This window comes from Rhinolophus sinicus, chromosome 9, assembly GCF_057876585.1.
Source record: "Rhinolophus sinicus isolate RSI-liver-muscle chromosome 9, RSI-T2T, whole genome shotgun sequence".
Classification (NCBI taxonomy): Eukaryota; Metazoa; Chordata; class Mammalia; order Chiroptera; family Rhinolophidae; genus Rhinolophus; species Rhinolophus sinicus.
Genome location: NC_142509.1, coordinates 18,479,119 through 18,499,458, shown reverse-complemented (window position 1 = coordinate 18,499,458; position 20,340 = coordinate 18,479,119). Strand labels below are relative to the sequence as shown.

Sequence of the window (20,340 nt, the reverse complement as noted above, 5' to 3'; positions counted from 1 at the left end):
ATCCTCTGAATGTAATTCAATAAAATTAGAAGTCAATTACATAAAGATAACAAATACCAAATGTCAAAATTATGGTATACAGCTAAAAATGTACTTGGGGAAATATTATAACCTTCAATGCATATATGTATTAGATGAATGAACACTGAAATAAGCATTCACCTCAATAAGTTAGAATAAACACAAAGTAAATCCAAAAAAACATAAAAAGAAATAATAAATACTAAAGTGCAATTAATGAACTAGAAAGAAAAGAGAAAAACAGATCAATAAACTAATAGCTGATAGTTTGAAAAAGCTAATTTACAACAACCTCAGAAAAGAGTGTTTTTTTTTAAAGGGGGGAGAAAACACAAATAAATGATTTTAGCAATGACTAAGGGGGCATAACTAGAGGTACCACAGAGGCATTTTAAATAATAAGCAAACACCTTGAACAACATTATGTTATGTGGACTCTATTCCAAAATATAATTTACTTAAGAGAAAATCTAAATGGACCTACAATCACTGAAGAAAGAGACAGTATTTTATAATTTACTCAAAGAGAGAGAGAGAAAGAGAAAGAGAGAGAGAGAGAGAGAGAGAGAGAGAGAGAGAGAGAGAGAGACCTAGATAAGGAATGACAAACTATGGCCTATGAGACAAAATCCTGCCATTGCCCCAGAGCTAAGAATAGCATTTACATTTTTAAATGATTTTTTAAAAATCAAAAGAAGAATAGTATTTTATAACACCTGAAATATGAAGTTCAAATTTTAACATTCACAAGTTTTACATATTGTCTACAGAATGTCTATAGCTGGGAGCACTGAGTAGTTGCGACAGAAACCCTGTGGGCCTGCAAAGCCTAAAAGATTTACTATCTGTTCCTTTATAGAAAAAATTTTGCTGACCCCAGCCAAGAGAATAAGACAAGGAAAAAAACCAACAAACTATAAAGGTATGACTGTCTACATAGAACATTCAGGAAATCTATACCTACCAGAATTAATAAAAGCAATAAGCAAAAAAGCTGTGAATAAGAGAAACTTATTTTTAAAAAAATAATGTTCCTGGGGCGGCCGGTTTGCTCAGTGGTTAGAGTGCAGTGCTCATAACACCAAGGTCACTGGTTCGATTCCCACATGGGCCAGTGAGCTGCGCCCTCCACAACTAGACTGAAAACGACTTGACCTAGAGCTGAGCTGCGCCTCCCACTAGATTGAAAACGACGACTTGACATGGAGCTGATGGGTCGTGGAAAAACACACTGTTCCCCAGTATTCCCCAATTAAAAAAAATGAAAAAAATAATAGTGTTCCTAGGTGCCTGCAAAAACAAAATGGAAAATTTAATTTTTTAATATCTATTAACAACACTGTGGTACCACTAATAAAAAAATGTAATATTCTAGGTATAAATCTAACAAAATATACATAAGAATTTTAAGGAGAAAATTATATAACTATATTAAGATACATGAAAATATAAGACCTAAAAAAAAATGGAGAGATATACTATGTTCATGACTGGAAAGACTCAATGACATAAAAATGACAACGTTCCCCCAAATTAATCTGTGGTCAATGCCATTACAATCAAATTCCAATGGGGGTGAGGAGGGTCAGAAAATTTTCCTGACTGATCTTACAATGTTTTGGAAGAGGAAAAGGACAAAAATAGCCAAGAAAATGTGAATGACAGGTACATAAGTAGGTTAATCCTAGCAGTTATCACGATCTCCCCAAGGCAATATGTTGGCACCTAAACCATTAGAAAGAACCAAGCCCAACGACAAACTGTCACATGTATGAACAGAAGACAGAGGGGACCTGACAAATCAGTGCGGAGAGAACAGACTTTTCAATAGCACAAACCAACTGGTGATCCATATGGAATGTAAAATGGATTCCTACCTTATCTCATAAACAGAAATGAAATCCAGACCAGATGTGAAAACTGAGAGGGAACTATTAGATTAACATAGAGAATATCTTTATAATCTTATGGGAGAAAATAATTTTTTAAACAAAGTACAAAACAAAATCACAAACCATAATGGAAAGGACTGACATGTTTGACATTAAAATTTTTTAAATTCTATAAAACAAATGCCACACACCAAGTTAAAAGGCACGCCACATAAAACTGCATAGTAATAGAACACAGTGTACATGTAAAACTAGTGAAACATATATCAGACAAAAGACTGGAATTCAGAGTGCATAAAGAATTCTACAAATCAACAGGAAAAAGAAAAACAATCCAACAGAAAAACGGACAAATGATATGAACAGGCAAATTACCAAAGAGGAAATCAGAGGACCCATAAACATACAAAGATTCTCAGCCTCATTAATAACCAGAATTAAAAAAAAAAAAAAAAGAACACTTAAGAACAATGAAATACCATTTCACTTTCTCAAACAGGCATCAACATTTAAGTCTCTAGTAACTAGGGCTGACAGGGATGTGTGGGAAATCCCTTACTGACATCAAAAGTATAAAATTAGTTCAAGTATTTTGGAGAACAATTTAAAATTAGTCTTTATAGCTGACCATGTGTAAACCTGTGACCTAGTAATTTCTTTTATAGGAATCCATACTAGAGAAACTCTCACATGTACACATAAAACAATTTGTTGGCAGATTTTAACCATAATGCAGCTTACAACACAAAAAATGGATAAACCTTAATGCCCCCATTAGAAAAAAAGATTTAAAACATTATGGTAACAAACATTTACAGCCGAAGTGATATAATGGCTAAGATTTGCTTCAAAATAATGTGGGATGGGCCAGGGGAGGGGTAGATGGGGGAGTGACTATATATTGTAAATTAATAATTATTGATCAGTATATGGTCTTTGTATATGGGCTTACTATACTATTATTTCTACCTTAATATATGTTTGGAATTTTCTATAATAAAAAGTTTTAAATTCTGGTATACTCACATACTAGGATTCTACAAAAAAATTTAAATGAATGAACGAGATTTTTTTCTATCATTGTGAATATATCTCAGTGAATTGAAATGACTAAAAGCAAGCTGCAAGTGGTTACATTATATATGTAAAATTTAAAAACCCATGCATTGTTTACTGATATACAGTAATATGCAACCGTTAGATATAAAAACATGGCCAACAAGACACACAGCAATTTCAAGAGAGGGAGGGAAGGTAATAAAGAGCATGTAACTTTTTATTTCTATCAGAAGACAAATTTGCAGCAAATACAGCAGATGGTTATGTGTACACAATCTGGGTGGTGGCAGACAGTGTAAGAGGGACTGCCCAAAAGTTAATAAAGGTTCCACCTTTATTAACTTTTGAGGGGCCATTTGAGCAGAGTATGGATGAATGGGTAAGTATTCATCAACCCAAACAGAACAAACGAAAAAACAAAACAAAACACTAACTCCAGAAAAGATGAGATCCAAGATTTCTACCACAGAGAACTTTTCTACTCTATCCAAGAAAACAATCTACACAAAAGGTCTCCGTATGTCTACCCAAAGCACTCTCATGATACAGGCCTTTTCCCGGCAGACCACAAACCTGGGGCCACAACAGGAGGCAGTGATAAAGTATCGCCTTCCTGAGCCCCGCAGTACTTTGAATGATGAGTGCTTAGCAAGCATTTCCGGATCAGTGAATGAATGTTTTTATGTTTGTTTGTTCATTCATTCATTCATTCATTCATTCAAGAAACATCAACTGGGCAGTAATCTATGCCAGGCACTGCTCAGGGCCTTAGGGATGTTTCAGACAACACAACAGAAAAGGTCCTTGGTCTCTGGGATGCCATCTGCTGGGAGAGGGGTATGTGACATAGAAACAGATAGGGCTGCATAGCAGTCGATGGGACAGAGTGGTGGGGCCAGGAAAGATCTCTTCGAGAAGGTGCCTTCTGTTCTAAGACCTGCAGGACAAGAAGGTAAGGATGAGCCAGCCATGCAGGCCCTGGGGGAGAGTGTGACAGGCAGAAGACACAGGGGTGGTCAGGCCCTGAACAGTTAACAAGCAGGGGCCATGTCCGCAAAGGTGAAATTGCTGCAGGAGTCAGAGGAATCTAAAGGTTGGACCTTAGGCAGGAAAATTAGGAGCTATAAAATGAAACATGGCAATACTTGTATCACTTCTACTCCCCCAAATTCAACTGGCAGATTCTGGCAGCTAGAATTCATGCTCCACCAAAAAAAAGAAAAACCGGAAGTAGGACATCCCATTATCGCCCCTTCAGCCTGTCCTTCCTTCTCAGTGCCACTGCCTCTGGACACCAGCTTGCAAAGATGCTAACTCATTCTCAGCTTGCCCCTAATCAGCATAAGGGTGACTGCCTTATGGAGGTGACCCTGTGGAAGTAAAGAGTGTCCCCGCACTCTCTAATTGGCAGAGGAAAGGCAGAGGGAGGCATTGATTCCTGGGCAGCATTACAAACTCAGTCTGGCACAATTCTTCCATAAATGGTCTTGGAGCATGGAATTGACCCAGGGGGAGTACGCAGGAGGCTCTTGGAGCTCAGAGGGTGGGGCAGACACTCAGGCATCTACAGTTGGGGCTAGAACCCTTCTTGGAGACTAACCAGCTCTAGGGCCCTGAGCCAGGCAGACGGGTCTCCTAGCCAAGTCTCCAGATCCTCAGCACAAGTGCTTTGCAAACTGTCAAGCCCTCCATGTACATGAGCTCTATACATATTCTTAGTCTCTCATTCACCCAACCCGTATTTATTAAGCATCTTCTAAGAGCTAGATGCTGTCCTAGGTACTTGGATCCAGCAGAGAACAAAACTAACAAAAATTCCTCCTTTGGGGAAGTTACATTTCAATGGAGAAGAGACACACAATAAACAATAACTAAATGATATGGCATGCTGCTGGTGGTGAGATCCACGGAGAAAGTACAGGGCAGAGGAGAAAGCAGGGAGGGGCTGGAGAGGACTGCAGCTCTGGAGAGGGTATGCTCACTGTAGGGCTTCGAACAGAGGTCGGCAAATCTTCTCCTGAAGGGCCAGGTAGTAAATAGTTTAGGATTTGCAGGCCATATGGACTCTATCACAGCTACTCAACCCTGCCCAGGGCCGAGTATTGCGAAGGCAGCCATACTTAAAATTCATATGTAAATGAGGGGTGTGGCTATGGTCCACTAACATGTTTATTAACAGCCATTACCGGCTGCGCTGGGTGCCCCTCCTGTGCTCTGCAACTTGTCAGAGTGCTGCTTGTCCTCGCACTCAACAGTGAGGTTTGGGGACAGGCATCATTCTACTTATCCCCAGGAAGCCCAGTCAATCACAGCTGGCAAAGGAGAGGAAGTCTATTTGTGCTCACTAAATATTTACTGACGGAATGAATGCAACAGCTATTGATTGAGCAACTACCTGGTATGACGAGTGGTGCTTGGCAAACAGGACTCAGTAGAAAGTGGTGATGCAGTACTTACTTCTAAAATTACTACTGAACGCCTGGCTCTGTGCCTGACACGTAACTAGCGGATCTAAATCCAGCCGCAGTTCAAGGCCAGGTCCAGAACGCCCCCGAGCCCCAGGTGTACAGGACACCAAATTCAGATTTTCTGGCAACTCTGAGTAGTCACATCCGCGCACGCGGTAACGCAGAGCAGCACAGTGGGCCCCACTGCAGGGGAAGGCCAAGCAAGCGCCAGCAGCACTTACATAGAAGCGCAGCAGAGCCCCATCTGAATTGCAGCACCAGGACCTCCGGCCCAAATACTCGTGGGCCGTGTTGAGCAGCATGAGGGAGGACGGCAGCACGGGTGACTCGGACATCACTGGGGAAAGAGCAGGCCGACAGAGAGTGAGTTAGTGGAGGGGCTGCACGGCTGGGTCTCTCCTTTGGGAGCTTTGCTGTCTTTACCAAGGTAGCCCACAGGTTTTCCTTTCTTTCCTTTTTGTCTTTTTAAATAAGTAATGACTTAACTAGCTTTATTAGGCAATTCAAGTTACACAGGAAAGTATAAAGGAGGAAACTTCATCCACCAATGCTGACATTTGGTGAACATCACTGGACACAGCTTTCTGGGCACATGTAAGACATCTTAAAAGAGAGAAATAATTTATAACAATGGAACCCAGCCTACGTACACCAGGTCTTAAAGCAAAAATTCTTATATTTAGGTCTACTTGAATATTACAGAAGAAAAATGAACTACCAAATTTTAGTTAAATGTTTGTTCACCACGGGAACTACTACCAGTTTCTTTAAAGATCCTGCGTTGTTTTTGAAATCTGGGCCATAACCCATTAGGGTGCTTGTAAGTAACATTTTTAAAGAGTATTAGGATAGACTACATTAGAATAGAAAATACGAAAAGGGACCACACCCAGTAGAACAGGGATTCTTTCATGAAATTTATTTCATTCTTTTTACTCTTGGTCAATCCCAGTATGAAACACACTGGTTAAAAAAAGTCAGAAATCATTAAGAAGTTCAAGTCATTCAATTTTTTATGGGTCTTTTAGCTCCCACTTCAATAACATTAAATGACTACTGTACAAGATGAGTGATGGCCTTATAACACTTCCTTCTTTCCCCCCATCTTGCAGTTTTTGTTGTGCATATTCTTTGTAATGCCTCAAGGTTTATAACATTTACATTCTGTTCAGCAACTATAATTAGCCCAGTGGCTTTCTCTCAATTCCAATTTTAAATGGATTTGGTGCTCACTGCAAGTTCTTTCCCATGGCTTTTTCATTCTTGAGGAATTTCATTCTGACTCATGTTGGTTTACTGACTTCATCCCCCAGTAGCTTTTTTAAGAAGCACCCGTAGGAGCCGGAATCCCTGTTTATAAATGTCTGTTACCACTATAATTACAAACAACGTGGCTAGATGTCTTAGGTCACACTTTCTTTCCTTGAAAACTGTGTAGACATACAGATCATTGCCCCAACTGCACTAAATGCTGCTATGGAGAAACCAGAAATGAGTCAGTCTCATTCTTTTGTACCATAAACTGCTTTTTTACCTTAGTTTAGAAATCTAAAACAATCTTTATTCTTCAAGTAGATCCTTGATCAAGATTTATCTTGATATAGATTGTTATATACCAGTTTTTTTGATATATACTGTATACTTTGAATCTTCAGATTCAGTTTTTATTACAATTCAGAGACTTTTTCCTGTGTTGATACTGGGTTGGTTGCTTCTGTTTCAGTGCTGGAGTCTTTCCATCAGGGGCACCGTTATCCTCACACTGGACCATCTTTGTTTTCCACATCTGTATCTTCTCGCCTGCACTCTTAGCTGTTAATCGCACCCGCTTGTTCCCATTTCAGTTGTATTCATTCTACTTCTTTCTGTTTTGGTTTCCTAGTTTATGATGGTGAGATTTGGTTTGCAGTGTTTTCCCTTAGTTCCGTAATTTTCCTTTTCATTTCAATGTTATCAGCTCAGATTCTTAAATAAATCATTTTCTTGTGCAAATCATTTATAGGGCCTCTGCCTCTGCTCCTTGGTGTATGTTCTCTTCCAGACTGAGTTCACCTGTTTTTTGCATAGTATATTCTTTCTTTCCTTTCCATTCCCCACGTGGGGTGAGGAGCGGGCTCCATGATGGAATACTTGCCATGTCATCTCCTTCCATCTTGCTCACGGCCAGCTGAGGCAGCCCCTCCAGACTGGTAAGTGCTCTAATACATCATGAATGAATTTTCTGGGGCACTCTCCCACATAATATAAGATCTTTCCTTAAAGCTTCACTTGTAAAGCATATCCTCAATCCACTTTTCCGTAGCCTGTGTCTGCAGAGGTAGAAAAAGGGAAATCGCCTGACTAGGGCTGTGTGCAGTCGTTGTTGGGGGACCTAGGTTTTATTTTCTCATCTGAGATCCCCTTTAAGGTAGGACTTGCTGCCTGGTGAGACGAGTGCAGTCAGCAGAGAGCCCTTAGCTGTCAGTTTGTTCAGGGTCTGCACCTGTAGAGACCCCCTCACCCAAGGTCACGTACTTCCTGCAGGAGCGCACATCCAGTGACTGCGTGAGATGCAAGTGTAAAGGCCAGGCTACTTCCAACCAACCTGGTGCGACAACTCCCTACGCCAGAGCTCCCTGTTCTGGGCCAAGGCTTTGTCAGGCCTGCATCACGGCTGGACGCCTCTCTCTGTCCCATCCTGCTCCCCACTCCTTCCTTTCACAATTAGTGATCCCTAAGAAACTGTCTGAGTATCTGCTTTCAGAGAACTGGGTATGTGACAACGCCCTACACCAGGCCTCTCACCACCCCAGCCCTGAATACGTTTTATCCCTGGGCCCCTTCCCACAACACAGTCTAGTCCTTGGAAGATGGTAGGACCCAGCAGCCGTTCCTCCCACTGCCAGGCCCAAAGAGATATGGAGGGCCTACTCCCAGCAGCCCGTTCTCTATCAATGAGAATTTTAACAATATTTCCCAGGATTTTGTCAACTTACCATCTTCCCTCAGTGTTCCAATGTGGACAGAGAAGGGGACAGGAACCATACCTGCTGCCAGTCAACCAGAATCTTTGATCTCTTCCCTTGGCCTACACTTTCAAAATTTCTAGCATTTGACTGATCCCCTTTCCTTGTTTGCTTACTGGCAGTTTTATTTCAAAACTATTTTGCTTGCATAATTGATTTGGAGGGAAAGGAGACCCTTCATCCAAAAGTATTTTTGGAATATTTTCATAAGAAAAACAACAAACATTTATTGTTGTAAATTTTAATTTTTACCACTAAAACCCTTTTTGGAAAATAGAGAGGTACTATTCGTCAAGAGCTCTAAAGATATTTATCCCAGAAGTTGATTGAAAAAAAAAAAAAATCAACTTAGCAAAAGCAAAAAGGTACACATGAAGTGTTTACTGAAGTGTGACCTACGAGAGAGAAATACTGCAGCCATCCTGAGAGTTCAGCAGGGGCGATGGTCCAGTGAGCAGGGCACCTCTCAATAGCATTACCAGACCACGGAGCTTTATGAAATAGGGTAGAAGAGACTTTCTCAGTCTGGCCCCTTCCCCTGTCCATCCCACGTGGCCCAGCTCTCTTGTGTACCTCTCTGTGCTGTGCCATCTCTCCAGTGTCCTCCTCTGCCCCTGCTCTCCCATCAGGCCTCAGCCCAACCCCTGTCCCCACCCTGGGCAGCATGAGGTGCCAAGCCAGCCACACTGGCTTGGCACTTGTTGGTGTTTCTGTCTGTCTCCTCTCACCATGAACCTGTCAGGGCCTGAGGTATCTTATTCACAGAATACTATCAGGCAGCGAGCAGCTGATAAGTAACTGGGGAGTAAACAAACTTAGACAGAGAGAGTGGATGAAAGGAAACATGCCACACGTTAGCACTGTGGTCACTGGAATAGGGCTGGCTTTCTTTCCTTTCCACTTTTTTGGTTTTCTAAATTACTAAGCGAAAATCTCCAATAAATTTAATTTTAACCTAGTTGACTATACACATAAATATGTGTCTTACAATCACAGCTGTATAAAAAGTACATGTATATTGGCCAAGTTTTAGACAGAAAAATGCAAGAAAACCAAAGGGGAAAATATCCACTTGGTAGAATCATGGGCAATCTTTGCTTAGATGTCATTTAACGATTACTGTTATGTAATTTATTCAATTAACCATATTTTCTACCACCGCATTGACCCGGCTCAAGTGCCATCTCCACAAAGGGTCCGAGGCTTGCCCTCTCCGGCCTCTTCATTCGTAACGACTACTCTGCACTCAGCACCTCCGTGTGCCGGCACTGATTGGCCAACAGCAAGTGATGGCTTTATTATCCCATTTTGCCCTTGCAACAAAGGGGACAGGTACCGTTATTCCCAGTGTGGATATAGGGAATAGAGGTTGAGACATTACACAACTTGCCCAAGATTATACTGCCAAGAAGTGACACTGGGATTTGGAACCTGTGCTTGCCTTCTCCGCACTGCCCTCCCTCCAGCTGTCCACATCCCCCAGCCGCACTGGCCCACACCCAGCAGGGGTCATGGGGAGCAATGGTTACGTGCAAGGGCTGGCACAGGGCTGCCCATCTCCTGGGGCTGTGGCGGGGATTAAAGGAGTTAGCAGGCATGAGGCCTCGGAGAGCAGTGACAGCGCCCTTCATAAGCACTCACCACGCTGTCATTTCCTCTGCATTGCCACCTGCACTAGACATGCAATACTTCACACGCCCACTGACTCCTGACCCGACTGCACAGTGAACTCCCTAAGGAAGCCTCTGCCGCTGGCCACGTGCCATGAAAACTCCTGGCCGCAACCAAGCCGCAAGCCCCATCACAGCACCTGGCTAGGGCCGCAGGGGCCTGGGGCAGAGGCAGGAGGCAGGGACACACAGGTCAAGGCCCCCCCCCACAGACCCACTTCCCACCACCTTCATCCTCTGGGTTCTGGAGCTGCTGCTGGCACAGGGAGTGGAAGGCGTCCTCTTCCTGCCAGATGATGCGATGCAGGATGATCCAGGGCAGCACGGAGGAGACATGCGGCTCCTTGGGCTCTTCCTGCACAGCCATGCTGCAGTCAATGATCTGGGAGGGGACAGGGGAGTCACAGCAGGGCCAGCTGTCCCCGCAACCCAGGGCGTGTCCTCAGGGCAGAGCAGGGGTGGGGGCAGGGGGCGTGCTGCCTGCCCATCTCCACTGCTTTCATGTGGGAACACGGACCCATCCGGTCATAAATTAGGGCCACCAAGCCCAACAACAGAGCTACACCTGGCTGCTGAGAAGCCAGCTCTGACTGTCCTCCCTCGGGCCACGTGCAGTTCCTACTGTGTGCTGGGCCCTGTGCCACACACAGGGTGACGGAGGTGAGCGGGGCAGGGAGGGGTTGACAGCCCAGGGGGAAGAGCCAGGAAGAAGCCACACAAGTGCCATGGATCAGTACGGCTGCTGCGAAGGAAGCAACTGAGGGCTACAGTGCGGTCACAGAGGAGGGCTGGGGACAGACAGAGAAGGTTTCCAGGTGAGTGGCTGTGGGCTGCCCGATCCCCAGAGAGGGCAGGCAGTGGGGATAGAGGACAGACGTGCACGCAGCGGCCGCAGAGGCGGCCAAGAAAGTGGAAGATGAGGGTAGAGAGGGAGACGGGTGGATCAGCACGCCTTGGAGGACAGGCACCCTGGAGGGAATGTGAAGGGTGAGGTGAGGAAGGAGCACCCTCATATTTCCATTTAGGAAGTGCGTCCATGGCAGGATGGCGGCTGGACTAGAAGGGCAGAGGGAACAGGGAGGACAGAACTGTGGGGAGTGTGCTGCCACAGTTCAAGCAAGAGATGGGTGGCCTGGGCTAAGGCAGCGCAGAAAGGTGGAGGGAGGAACAAAGGACGGAGATGTTAAGGACGAGGCCGTGGCAGCACCTGCTGACAGTCTGAGTGGGGGCTGTCAGGAAAGAGCCGAGTGCGGCTGAGGAAGCTTCCCTGCCACGAAGCCTGCCTGGGTGACGCGGGTCTCTATGACTATCCCTCAGCGACAAGTGTCAGGACAGTGGGGGTGGGGTGGGGTGGAGGGCCCAGCAAGAGACAGGGGGCCTGGGTTCCAGCCCCAGCTCTGCCTCCAGTTCACTGTACACAGGCCAGAGCCTCCCGCTGTGAGCCTGCGTCCTCCCCTCTGGACGGGTGGTCTGGAAGAACCCTGTGGTGGCAAGTGCTACACTGTCTCTAACCCCCAGGCCTGACCAGCCCTGGGAAGGTTTGCGATCGGTGCGCAGCCATTTACCACCTGCAGCACTCGCCTCCTCCAGCCAGAGAAGCCGACGCATCCCCTTGGGATACCTACCTCACAATAGAGGCCAGTGAACTATAAAGAAGGGGGACGTCAGACAGCCACACCTGCTGGGGTGGGGCGGGCAGGAAGGCGCAGGGGCTACCTGGATGAGGTTGTTGGTGAGGCGGATGAGGCCAGTGGCGGAGGACGATTCCTTCAGGATGCTGCCACTGCTATCTGCCGAGAGTGCCTGCTCGATGCCCAGCAGCAGCTGGGTCACTGTGGCCACCCACTCCTCCTTGGCTGAAGTTTCAGTCACATTCACCATCTGCTGGACCGCCTCATTCAGAGCCACATCGGAGCACTCAAAACACTGCTGGTGGTCCTTGAGCCGGAGCAAGGAGTCCTGAGCACAGGAAGGAGCGCTGTGAGAGGACTGCGACATTTACCACACCTGGTCCTCGTGACCGAGGGACAGGTAACTGGGGATGGAGACATGAGGGGCAGTGAAAGGAAAAGTATGGGCCCCCATAGCCTTGAGGCATCTAAAGAGCATGGGGTGACCTGTGTGCCATCACAGCATGGCAGGCCACCAGCCAGGGAGCTTCCAGAAAGGTGCCTGCCCTCTGCACCTGTTTCCTCATTTATAAAGCTGGGACACTGAGTGAGGCCAGAGCCGGCAAGCAGCCAAGATGAGGCTGAGTGACTCCACCACCTCTGTCAGCTCTCACCATGCCCCAGGCCACCCAGTCACGCGCTCATCCAGTGCCATAGCTCTGAAAGGTCTCAGCAGGGGAGGACAGCTGCCACGGAGGGACTGTCTCTGCAGAGGAGAGCCTGAGCCAGGGCCAGGGCAGGGGCCTAGCCAGGCAGCTCCAAAGCCTTCATTCTGAGTCCCTCTCCTCTCCAGGAGCCAGGGGGGGGCAAAGCACTGAGCCGCTTTGAGCCCCAGCCACCTCAGCGCCCGGCAGAAGTGCCATAAGCATCAATGAGCCGATGTCCATCGTGCACTCAGCACAGCGTCCTGGCACACGGAGGAACTCTCAGTACACCACACTGTGCTCTGCTATTTTGTTGTTTAATCTCCTCTTTGGGAGCCATCGCTTTTTGTTAAGCTCCCTTTTCTCTTGCTCTAGAACAAACGCATTTAAACCCCTTGGGACTCAGCCTCTCTCATCACCGTGATGGTGTGTGGGGAAAGTCAACCCTAGCTGTGAATTCGCAGATCTGGCAGGCAGCCCGTGAGACCCAGAGGAAGCACCTGCTGCCTGGCGCCCCTTCGGGCTCTGACCTCGCCACAGCTGAGGCCTGGCAGCGGCTCCTGCCTGCCTTGACACATGCAGCTGCCACACTCTGAGGTGACAGAGACAGGTGTGGGGACAGACACGCCCCAAACTGCCTTTGGGATGTGCTGCAACATCTGAAAACAGATCAAAGCCACCCTCATTTTGAAAGACTTAATTGCCAGGAACACTAGGCCTGTGTTTCTTTAGAGAAAAACAGCACTCTAGCAGGAGGCCACTGAGGCACGAAGGCGCCTACAAGGTGCAGACACAGAGCCCCCAAGGCCCGCGCTGACCCCTCGTGATCAAATACCGAACATGCAAAGGCAGGGAACTATTTTTTAGTAGGATAAAGAATACTGACTTCAAACTACAGCCAGAATTGCCATGAAAGTCAGACCCAAGACAAGGAGCAGCCAGCAGCACCTAATGTGACAATCCGCAGTGCTCGCGGTCAGAAAGAGCTAAAAAGCAGAATAACTGCCAACAAATGAAGAGACCAAATTACTACCGACTGTGGGCAACATGATCAGCTACCCAAAACAAAACAAACAGCAACTATTAGAAGTAATGGGAATTCAGTGAAGGGACTGGACTCAAACTAAACATGCAAAAATCAATGGGGTTCCTGTAAACCAGAAATGCAGTTAGAAAACATAAAGACCACAGAAAGCTCCTGCTCAAAATAGCAACCCAAAATATTAAGAATTAAGAATCAACTCGACCATAAGAAAATTACACAATTATTTTGAAGAACGTAAAAAGCGGCTTGGTTAAATAGGAAGAGACACAACAGTCTCCTGTGGAGGATTCTAAGCAGACCCCGCTCCCTGTAACACCTCAGTGAAACAAGTTAAACGCAAAACTCAAATTAACACCACTAGAAGAAAACAAAGGCAAATAGGCTTTTTGTCTGTCTGTTAACATGTTTCTTTTCTGCCTCCTTTCTAAAATATAGGTTGTGTCAGAAGGGCCCTCTCTCCTGTCCAGTGCCAGGCAGTAGGAACTCAATCCATGTGTATGGAATGAGTGGATGAACATTTTTCCGTCTTGGAAAGGTTGTCTAAGCATAATGAACAAAATCACAAACGTTTAAAAACACAAAAGATTTGACAACACAAAAATTCAAAACTTCTGTATGCCAAAAAAAAGAAACACAAAAAACAAACAAACAAAAAAACAAGATGCAATTTAAAAGCAAACAACAAACAGGGAAAAATATTTGCAACATTTGATGAGAAAAAGATCAGTATCTTCAATATGGAAAAAGTACTCCAAATCATGAAGAAAACACCTCCCCTCCCCCATAGGAAATTGAGCAAAAACCAGAAGTCACTTCTTTGCGAAAAGCTGGAGGTCCACTGGCACTTGGCGCAGGCCTCCCCTCAGCCCACGGCGCTGCTCAGCACCTGTCCACACGGCAGCTCCCTCATCAACGGGGCCTCTCCACCCCTAGGAGTTCTAGATGACAGGAATAAACAACATCTAAGCCACTGGGGCCATCTTACAGAGGCAGCGAGGGCTGGCCTCTCCCCTCCTCCACACCCAGTGGCCTCCCTGGGTATACCCAGCTGTCCTTCCTACACACAGCCGTGCTGGACCCCTCCTCCCATTGCTATGGTAACTTCAGTCAGACAAGTCTCATTCCTCTGTCTCACCTTGAGATGCCTAACCTCCTCCACCTGGAGCTGGTCCTTCCTTTCCTTTCCAGAACAAACTTTGCCTCCCCTTTCACCAGGGCAGAGATACCTCCATTTGTTCCCACAGTTGCATCTCTTAACTATTTCCTAATTCGAGAAAGTGAATAACTACAATGTTTCATGTAATCCGAGCAAAACAAACCTGGGAGTACGCTGGGCTCTTTTTCCATATTGAAGAGGAACGGCCCGATAAGGTAATAAATATATAGATTTGTGTGTGAACCCTAGGGACAGGACACTGGGCCACTCAACACCACTAAGCACATCACGTCTAGCATCTTCCGTGTCTGTCTCTTGAGTCTGACTCCACACTTCCTGAGAGTGGTGGCAGTGATGATGGCCAGCACCCACGGTGGCACTTGCTACAAGCCAGGCACGTGCCAACACACACTAACTCGTCTGATCCTCACAACAGGCCTGTGAGGTGAGGACAATGGTCATCCCCCTACAGCTGAACTGAGACACAGGGAGGCTGACCAAATGCCCAGCACCCAGCAGACCACGGTGCCGGGTGCGTTCTTGGTGAGGGTTTACTACAGAACAGAGGCCTGGAGGATGCTGGGAGGGCACCTGGGCCTCAAACACCACACTGGGGTTCTTCCCCACCTGTGTGATCATACACGGCTCATCTTAGTTCTTCACACGGTACAGATTTTATCCATTTTTGTATCTACTCAACAGTTAATTTTAAAAGTAATTTAAAAAGACAAGCAGAGGAACAAACAGCTGGATGGATGGCTAATTCTAATGGCTGTTCTTCCCTGTCCTGCGTCACTGACGCACAAGCTCAGAGTCGAGTGTGGGCTCACCTTGAGTCACGTACAACCCCTGAACCCGTACTCCTAAGTTCCAACTTTCTCCCGTATCTCCTGACTGGCATCTTCCCGGGTGCCAAGTTAGTGGTTTTTACTCTCCCTTTTCTCTTTTAGGTTCTCGAGGGCCACCTCCAAGCCTCCAGGAATAAACCCACATCAAGCAAAGAAGGTACCAGAGGGCCAGGGGGTCACGGCAGCACACACCTGCAGCAGCAGCAGCTGGGCGGGCCTCTCGGGAATGGACGTCATGAACTCCAGGTGTTTGGCCCGGTCAAACCCACTGGTGCACAAGGTGGGGCGCAGCAGGTGGACGACGGCTGCGTAGTCTCCGGCCTCATACAGCCGCTGAATCTCCTCCAGGGACTGGCACCGCTCCAGCGACTTCAGGTTCTTATCAATCTGCAAGAAGCCCGGAATCGCTGCCCGATGACAAACTCCTCCCAGGCTGCTTGAGTCTGGCCAGCGTTGGCACTTGTCAGAACCAAAACTTGACTCCCCGTAATGGATCAGCATTTACATTAAGGGAATACTTTATAAAAAAGTATTTCTATTAAGGTCAAGGCATTCAAATCTTTAAAAAACAAACATACCAAGAACTACAACTCCCCAGAAGCAGAGAGGTTGCAGAAACGTGTCTGCCAAAATGGCTAGACAGCCTTGTGGTCACAGTTCAGTGAACCAGACTCATGGAACTGTGGAGTGTCAGGCGCCAGAGACTTGGTGAATCTGGGCCAGAGGTTGGCACATGCCATTGACCAACAAAACCCTCTCCTCTCCAGAAGACCTGCCGTGGCCCCCACGAGGTAGGCAGCAGGGGCACTGCACTTGGTTGGCGTTGCCCTGTAACAACTCTGTGTGAGGCTGAAGGTCTCTTTCAGCTAATGTGGACATTTCACAGACGTGGAACTGCGTGGGGTCTGAAGCTGCACAGTGAAAACAGGATAAGAATCCAACGGAGCCTGGCATACATGCCACACACCACTGACCCAGCCCAGACCAGCACTGGTCAGCTTCTGCTGGAGTCTCCCTCTAATTCCACTGGGGTTGTTGCCACATGTAACCCAGGGAGCTCAGCAATTATCACTCTAAACCGTGCCAGCAAATGCCTCTGCCCCTGCCACCTGCCACATGGACAAGCTCACTACCATCCGGGGGTGTGCCTGTGAGTCCATGGTGCCCTTGTGCACCAGAGCTGCCTCTCTCAGGCCCCTCTACCCTCCCTAGGGAGAAAGGAGCCCTATCAGCATGTGGGTCACTCTCCCGGTCCTTAGGGACAGGTGGGAGCTGTCTAACGGGGCCAACCCAGAATAGATGTTTGACCAAGAAGAACAGCAGTAAGAAAACTGCCACTCACCTCCTCCAGGGAAACGACCGAGTCGTTGTGGAGGTTGGGCAGCCGGATGACAACATCTCTTTGCTCAGCCCCTGCCTCTGCCTGGATAGCAGTGGAGCCCTGGAGCATTTCTGTGCAGATGTCATAGTTCTCCAAGGCCTGCTCCATGTCTCCCTGGCCAGAGGAAAAGCAGTCAAGGGACAGAGGCAGAAGGAAGGGAACTCACTTGGTTGTGCCAGGTATCTTCCCTCCTGACCCCACTAGACTGTAGGCCCCATGAGGGCGTTTTATCCAATTACTGTTATACCCCCTGAAAAGGGGCCTGACACATAGTGGGGCTCAATAAGTATTGTTGAATGGATGGATGGATGGATGGACAAATGAATGAATTCATACCACAACTCTAAAGGGAGGTCTCACTAGCCCCACAAGGAGGACACTGGGGACACCTGAGCAAGGCCAAGTATCACAAAAATCACAAGCTAATAAACGGCAGAGCCAGGATTAGAACCTAGGCCTGTTCCAATTCCAGAACCAATGGGAGAGCTCTTTTACACATTCTACCACAGTGTACTGGATACCACCACGTGTGAGGTGCTGGGTAACAGCCAGTCTACCCTGGCCTTCCAGACCAGGCTCCGAAGGGAAGCTTTCAAAGAATTCACACAAAATAGGTGGTAAATTCCCTTTGAAAGCTCTGCATCCAATTATACACTTTCTCAGGGTCTCACACACACAAAAAAATAAGCAAAGGGTAAAGACCCCAAAGCAACCTTGAGTGAGGGGTGTCTAGGGGGCACAGGAGACCCCTTCCAGAGCTCTGTTGTGCTTTTGTGCTTTAGAGACTGGTGGCCATGCTGGGATTTCTGAGACAATGAAACTCCCCACCATGTCCCACTTCCTTGAGCTGAGCCCAGAGCCCAGGCAGTGCCACACACGTGCATGCACACACATCCTCAACAAGGCATCCAGCTCCCTTCCCTCCCTGCTGGGTACCAGGGCATGCTCCCCACACAGCTGACCACAGAACCCACCTGCAGCGCCAAGAACCGAGCCTTCAACCAATACACGCGGACCACGAACTCCAACCAGCCATCCTCAAACAGGTCCCGCTGAGATGAGGCAAATGACAGCTGCAGGAGGTCACCCAAGAAGTGGGCTCCTGGGAAATCAGGCCCAAACCTGCCATTTATCACACCAGCAGGGCAGTTCCGAGGAGATACTGAAAACCAGACCAGAACAAGTCAACTTCATTCTGCAGGGTCCAGATGCCTTTCTGCTCCCGAGAGGCCACCCTCAGCCCTCCCCACGCCTGCCTCAGCATCCGTGAGTGCCTTGAGACCCTCAGAGCCCCGAGTGGTAGGCATGAGAAAAGTCAGGCAAGTCAGATGGAGATGCAGAGACCTTAAGAGCTGGCGCACCCTCACTTCATAGACTGAACTTTGAGTGTATCTTTGTTCACCGGGTGGTGATTTAAAAGTCAGAATGATCCACACCATCTGGGCAAATTACTGGGACACATAGTGTCAAATAATAACTTGGAAAAGCCGAGATCCTACTTCCTTCAATCCTGAGCAACAGAAAAGCAGGTAGGTGGCTCCCGCTAGGGGCTTAGCCGCTGCTAACTCCTCGAGTGTCCGAGGGGCTTCCCTGAGAGCCTGAATCCCCAGCCTGACAAGCCAGTCCAGTAAGTGTGCCCCCTGCAGGTTCAAGTTTGAACTGCGTGCCTCAACCTCCCCAAGCTCCTGCCCGTCTGCCTGCTGAGGGTCCAGAAAGTTACCGCTGCCACAGAACACAGAAAGCCTCCTACCCGCAGAGCTCCTGCCCTTGGTCAGCAGCCACTGGTCCAGCTGCAGCTCCATGCAGGAGAGAGACATCAGCATCATGTCCTGTAAGACAGCACCAGAAGGTCAGGAATGGAGTCACAAGGAGTTGTCGGGTGGTGGTGGTGGAGCAAAACTAAACTAAAATTTAATTTGATATAAATATCATTCTTCTACCAACTTTCCCTTCTGTAAACGACAATCAGTGGCTACTTGGCAGGACATAAGAGGCACATGGCTCTGCACCGAGACAACGCTTGGGAGGAGCCCGGAGACCTGTCTTCAGTGCTGACGGACTGCCCCATGGTGGCAGCAGCCCTGTCACCTGCCAAGTGCCAGGCCAGACGCGGCACCTACACTACAGCACCCAACCCTTAAAAGTACCGGGGGTCGGCGCATCACTCCCAGGGCACATGAGGAAGCTGAGGCTCAGCGACAAGGAGGCGCTGGCCAAGTGCAGGCACAGCTGGGAAATGACCGACCTGGTTTGTCTGAGAACAAAACCATGGCTACTCCTGCCCCTCCACACTGCCCCCAGGGGAGCCGGCTTGGCAGGCAGAAACTGCCAGGAGGTCATCTCTGAAGTGTCCCAGCGGAGACTGCACGGCCAGGATCACTGAGCCACATGGCCCTAAGCACCTGCCAACCCCAAGCTCTTTCACCTTCCATGCCCCCAGCAGAAATACCACCCAGGCGGGCCCTGAGCTCCCGGTGCTCCCTCCTCAGCATTCAGCCTTTCTCCTCCACCAGGAGAAATGGGCCAGAGCACTCTGGGTGCCCTTGAGCCCTGGGCTGCAGAGTGCTGTGGGCAGGCGGGCCGAGCCATGCTGGAGGCGCCCATCACTGCCCTAAGCAACCCTACGTAGCCTCTGAACTTCAGTTTTCTTGCCTGTTTACAAATCGGTACTAGTCCCTGGAACCCCAAACAGAGCCAATCCTTCCCTTTGCCCAGCCTTCCACGGGCTCTCCTCCATCTCAGGGAACCATTCCATCACCAGCCTCAGGCCTGGGCCCACTCTAGGCGCCCTCCCCATCTCACCCCAACACCTTCATGCGCAGTTCATCCTGTCAGCTCTGCCTCCAGAACCCTCACCTACTGCCACCACATGGTTAACCAGGCAACAGCCTCCCGACAACCCTGCGCCCACTCTCACCCCCAAGGGCATCGAACACTCAGCCCCCAGCAATCTCTCTAGGCCAGGTCCCATGATTTCCTGCTCCAAACCCCCAGGGGCTCAGGTTCTGGGCCCACAAGTCAATGCAGCTGAGCAGGGTCACCCACAGAAGGTCCCTAAGGTCCCTGTGCCCACCCCGTGGGCCCAGTCTGGTGCCGGCCCCCAAAAGGCCCCCCCATGTGCCCGACCTTGATGTGCTGGTTGCTGCAGTCCCTCAGCAGCGGGTTGGGCAGGCTGGTGCTGTGCCTCCTCCAGCTGTGGTAGGTGCTGAGCACCACCTCCGCCAGGCCAGGCGGCCACCTCAGCAGGAACTTGTGGCCCATGCTCTTTAAGTAGCGCATCATCAGTTCCAGAATACCTCCATTGGTCAAGTTCTCCAGCAGGAACGCGTGCACATCCTGCTTCTCTGCTCAGGGAGGGAGAAACAACCTGACCTGAAGGAAGGACCTTCTGTACCAGGGTCTCCCATTCTCTTCGGAAGAGGAGAGAGGAGAGCGGCAGCAGGGGTGGGGAGAGCCCAGGTCCTCCCACCACAGGGTGCTG

General features: G+C 48.3%; 1 protein-coding gene across 5 annotated transcripts in view; it reads right to left on the bottom strand.

Moving 5' to 3' along the window:
- Window positions 1-20,340, bottom strand: part of CABIN1 (calcineurin binding protein 1) — a 146,181-nt gene that overhangs the window by 91,108 nt on the left and 34,733 nt on the right. For all 5 annotated transcript variants that reach the window (XM_074321575.2, XM_019710328.3, XM_074321576.2 and 2 more), the window contains exons 12-19: window positions 19,986-20,203; window positions 18,610-18,688; window positions 17,834-18,021; window positions 16,821-16,973; window positions 15,671-15,865; window positions 11,832-12,074; window positions 10,344-10,497; window positions 5,662-5,777 (exon numbers count right to left, since the gene is read on the bottom strand). In XM_074321575.2, coding sequence (XP_074177676.2) covers window positions 5,662-5,777; window positions 10,344-10,497; window positions 11,832-12,074; window positions 15,671-15,865; window positions 16,821-16,973; window positions 17,834-18,021; window positions 18,610-18,688; window positions 19,986-20,203 — 1,346 coding nt within the window. The remainder of the gene's footprint in view (window positions 1-5,661; window positions 5,778-10,343; window positions 10,498-11,831; window positions 12,075-15,670; window positions 15,866-16,820; window positions 16,974-17,833; window positions 18,022-18,609; window positions 18,689-19,985; window positions 20,204-20,340) is intronic.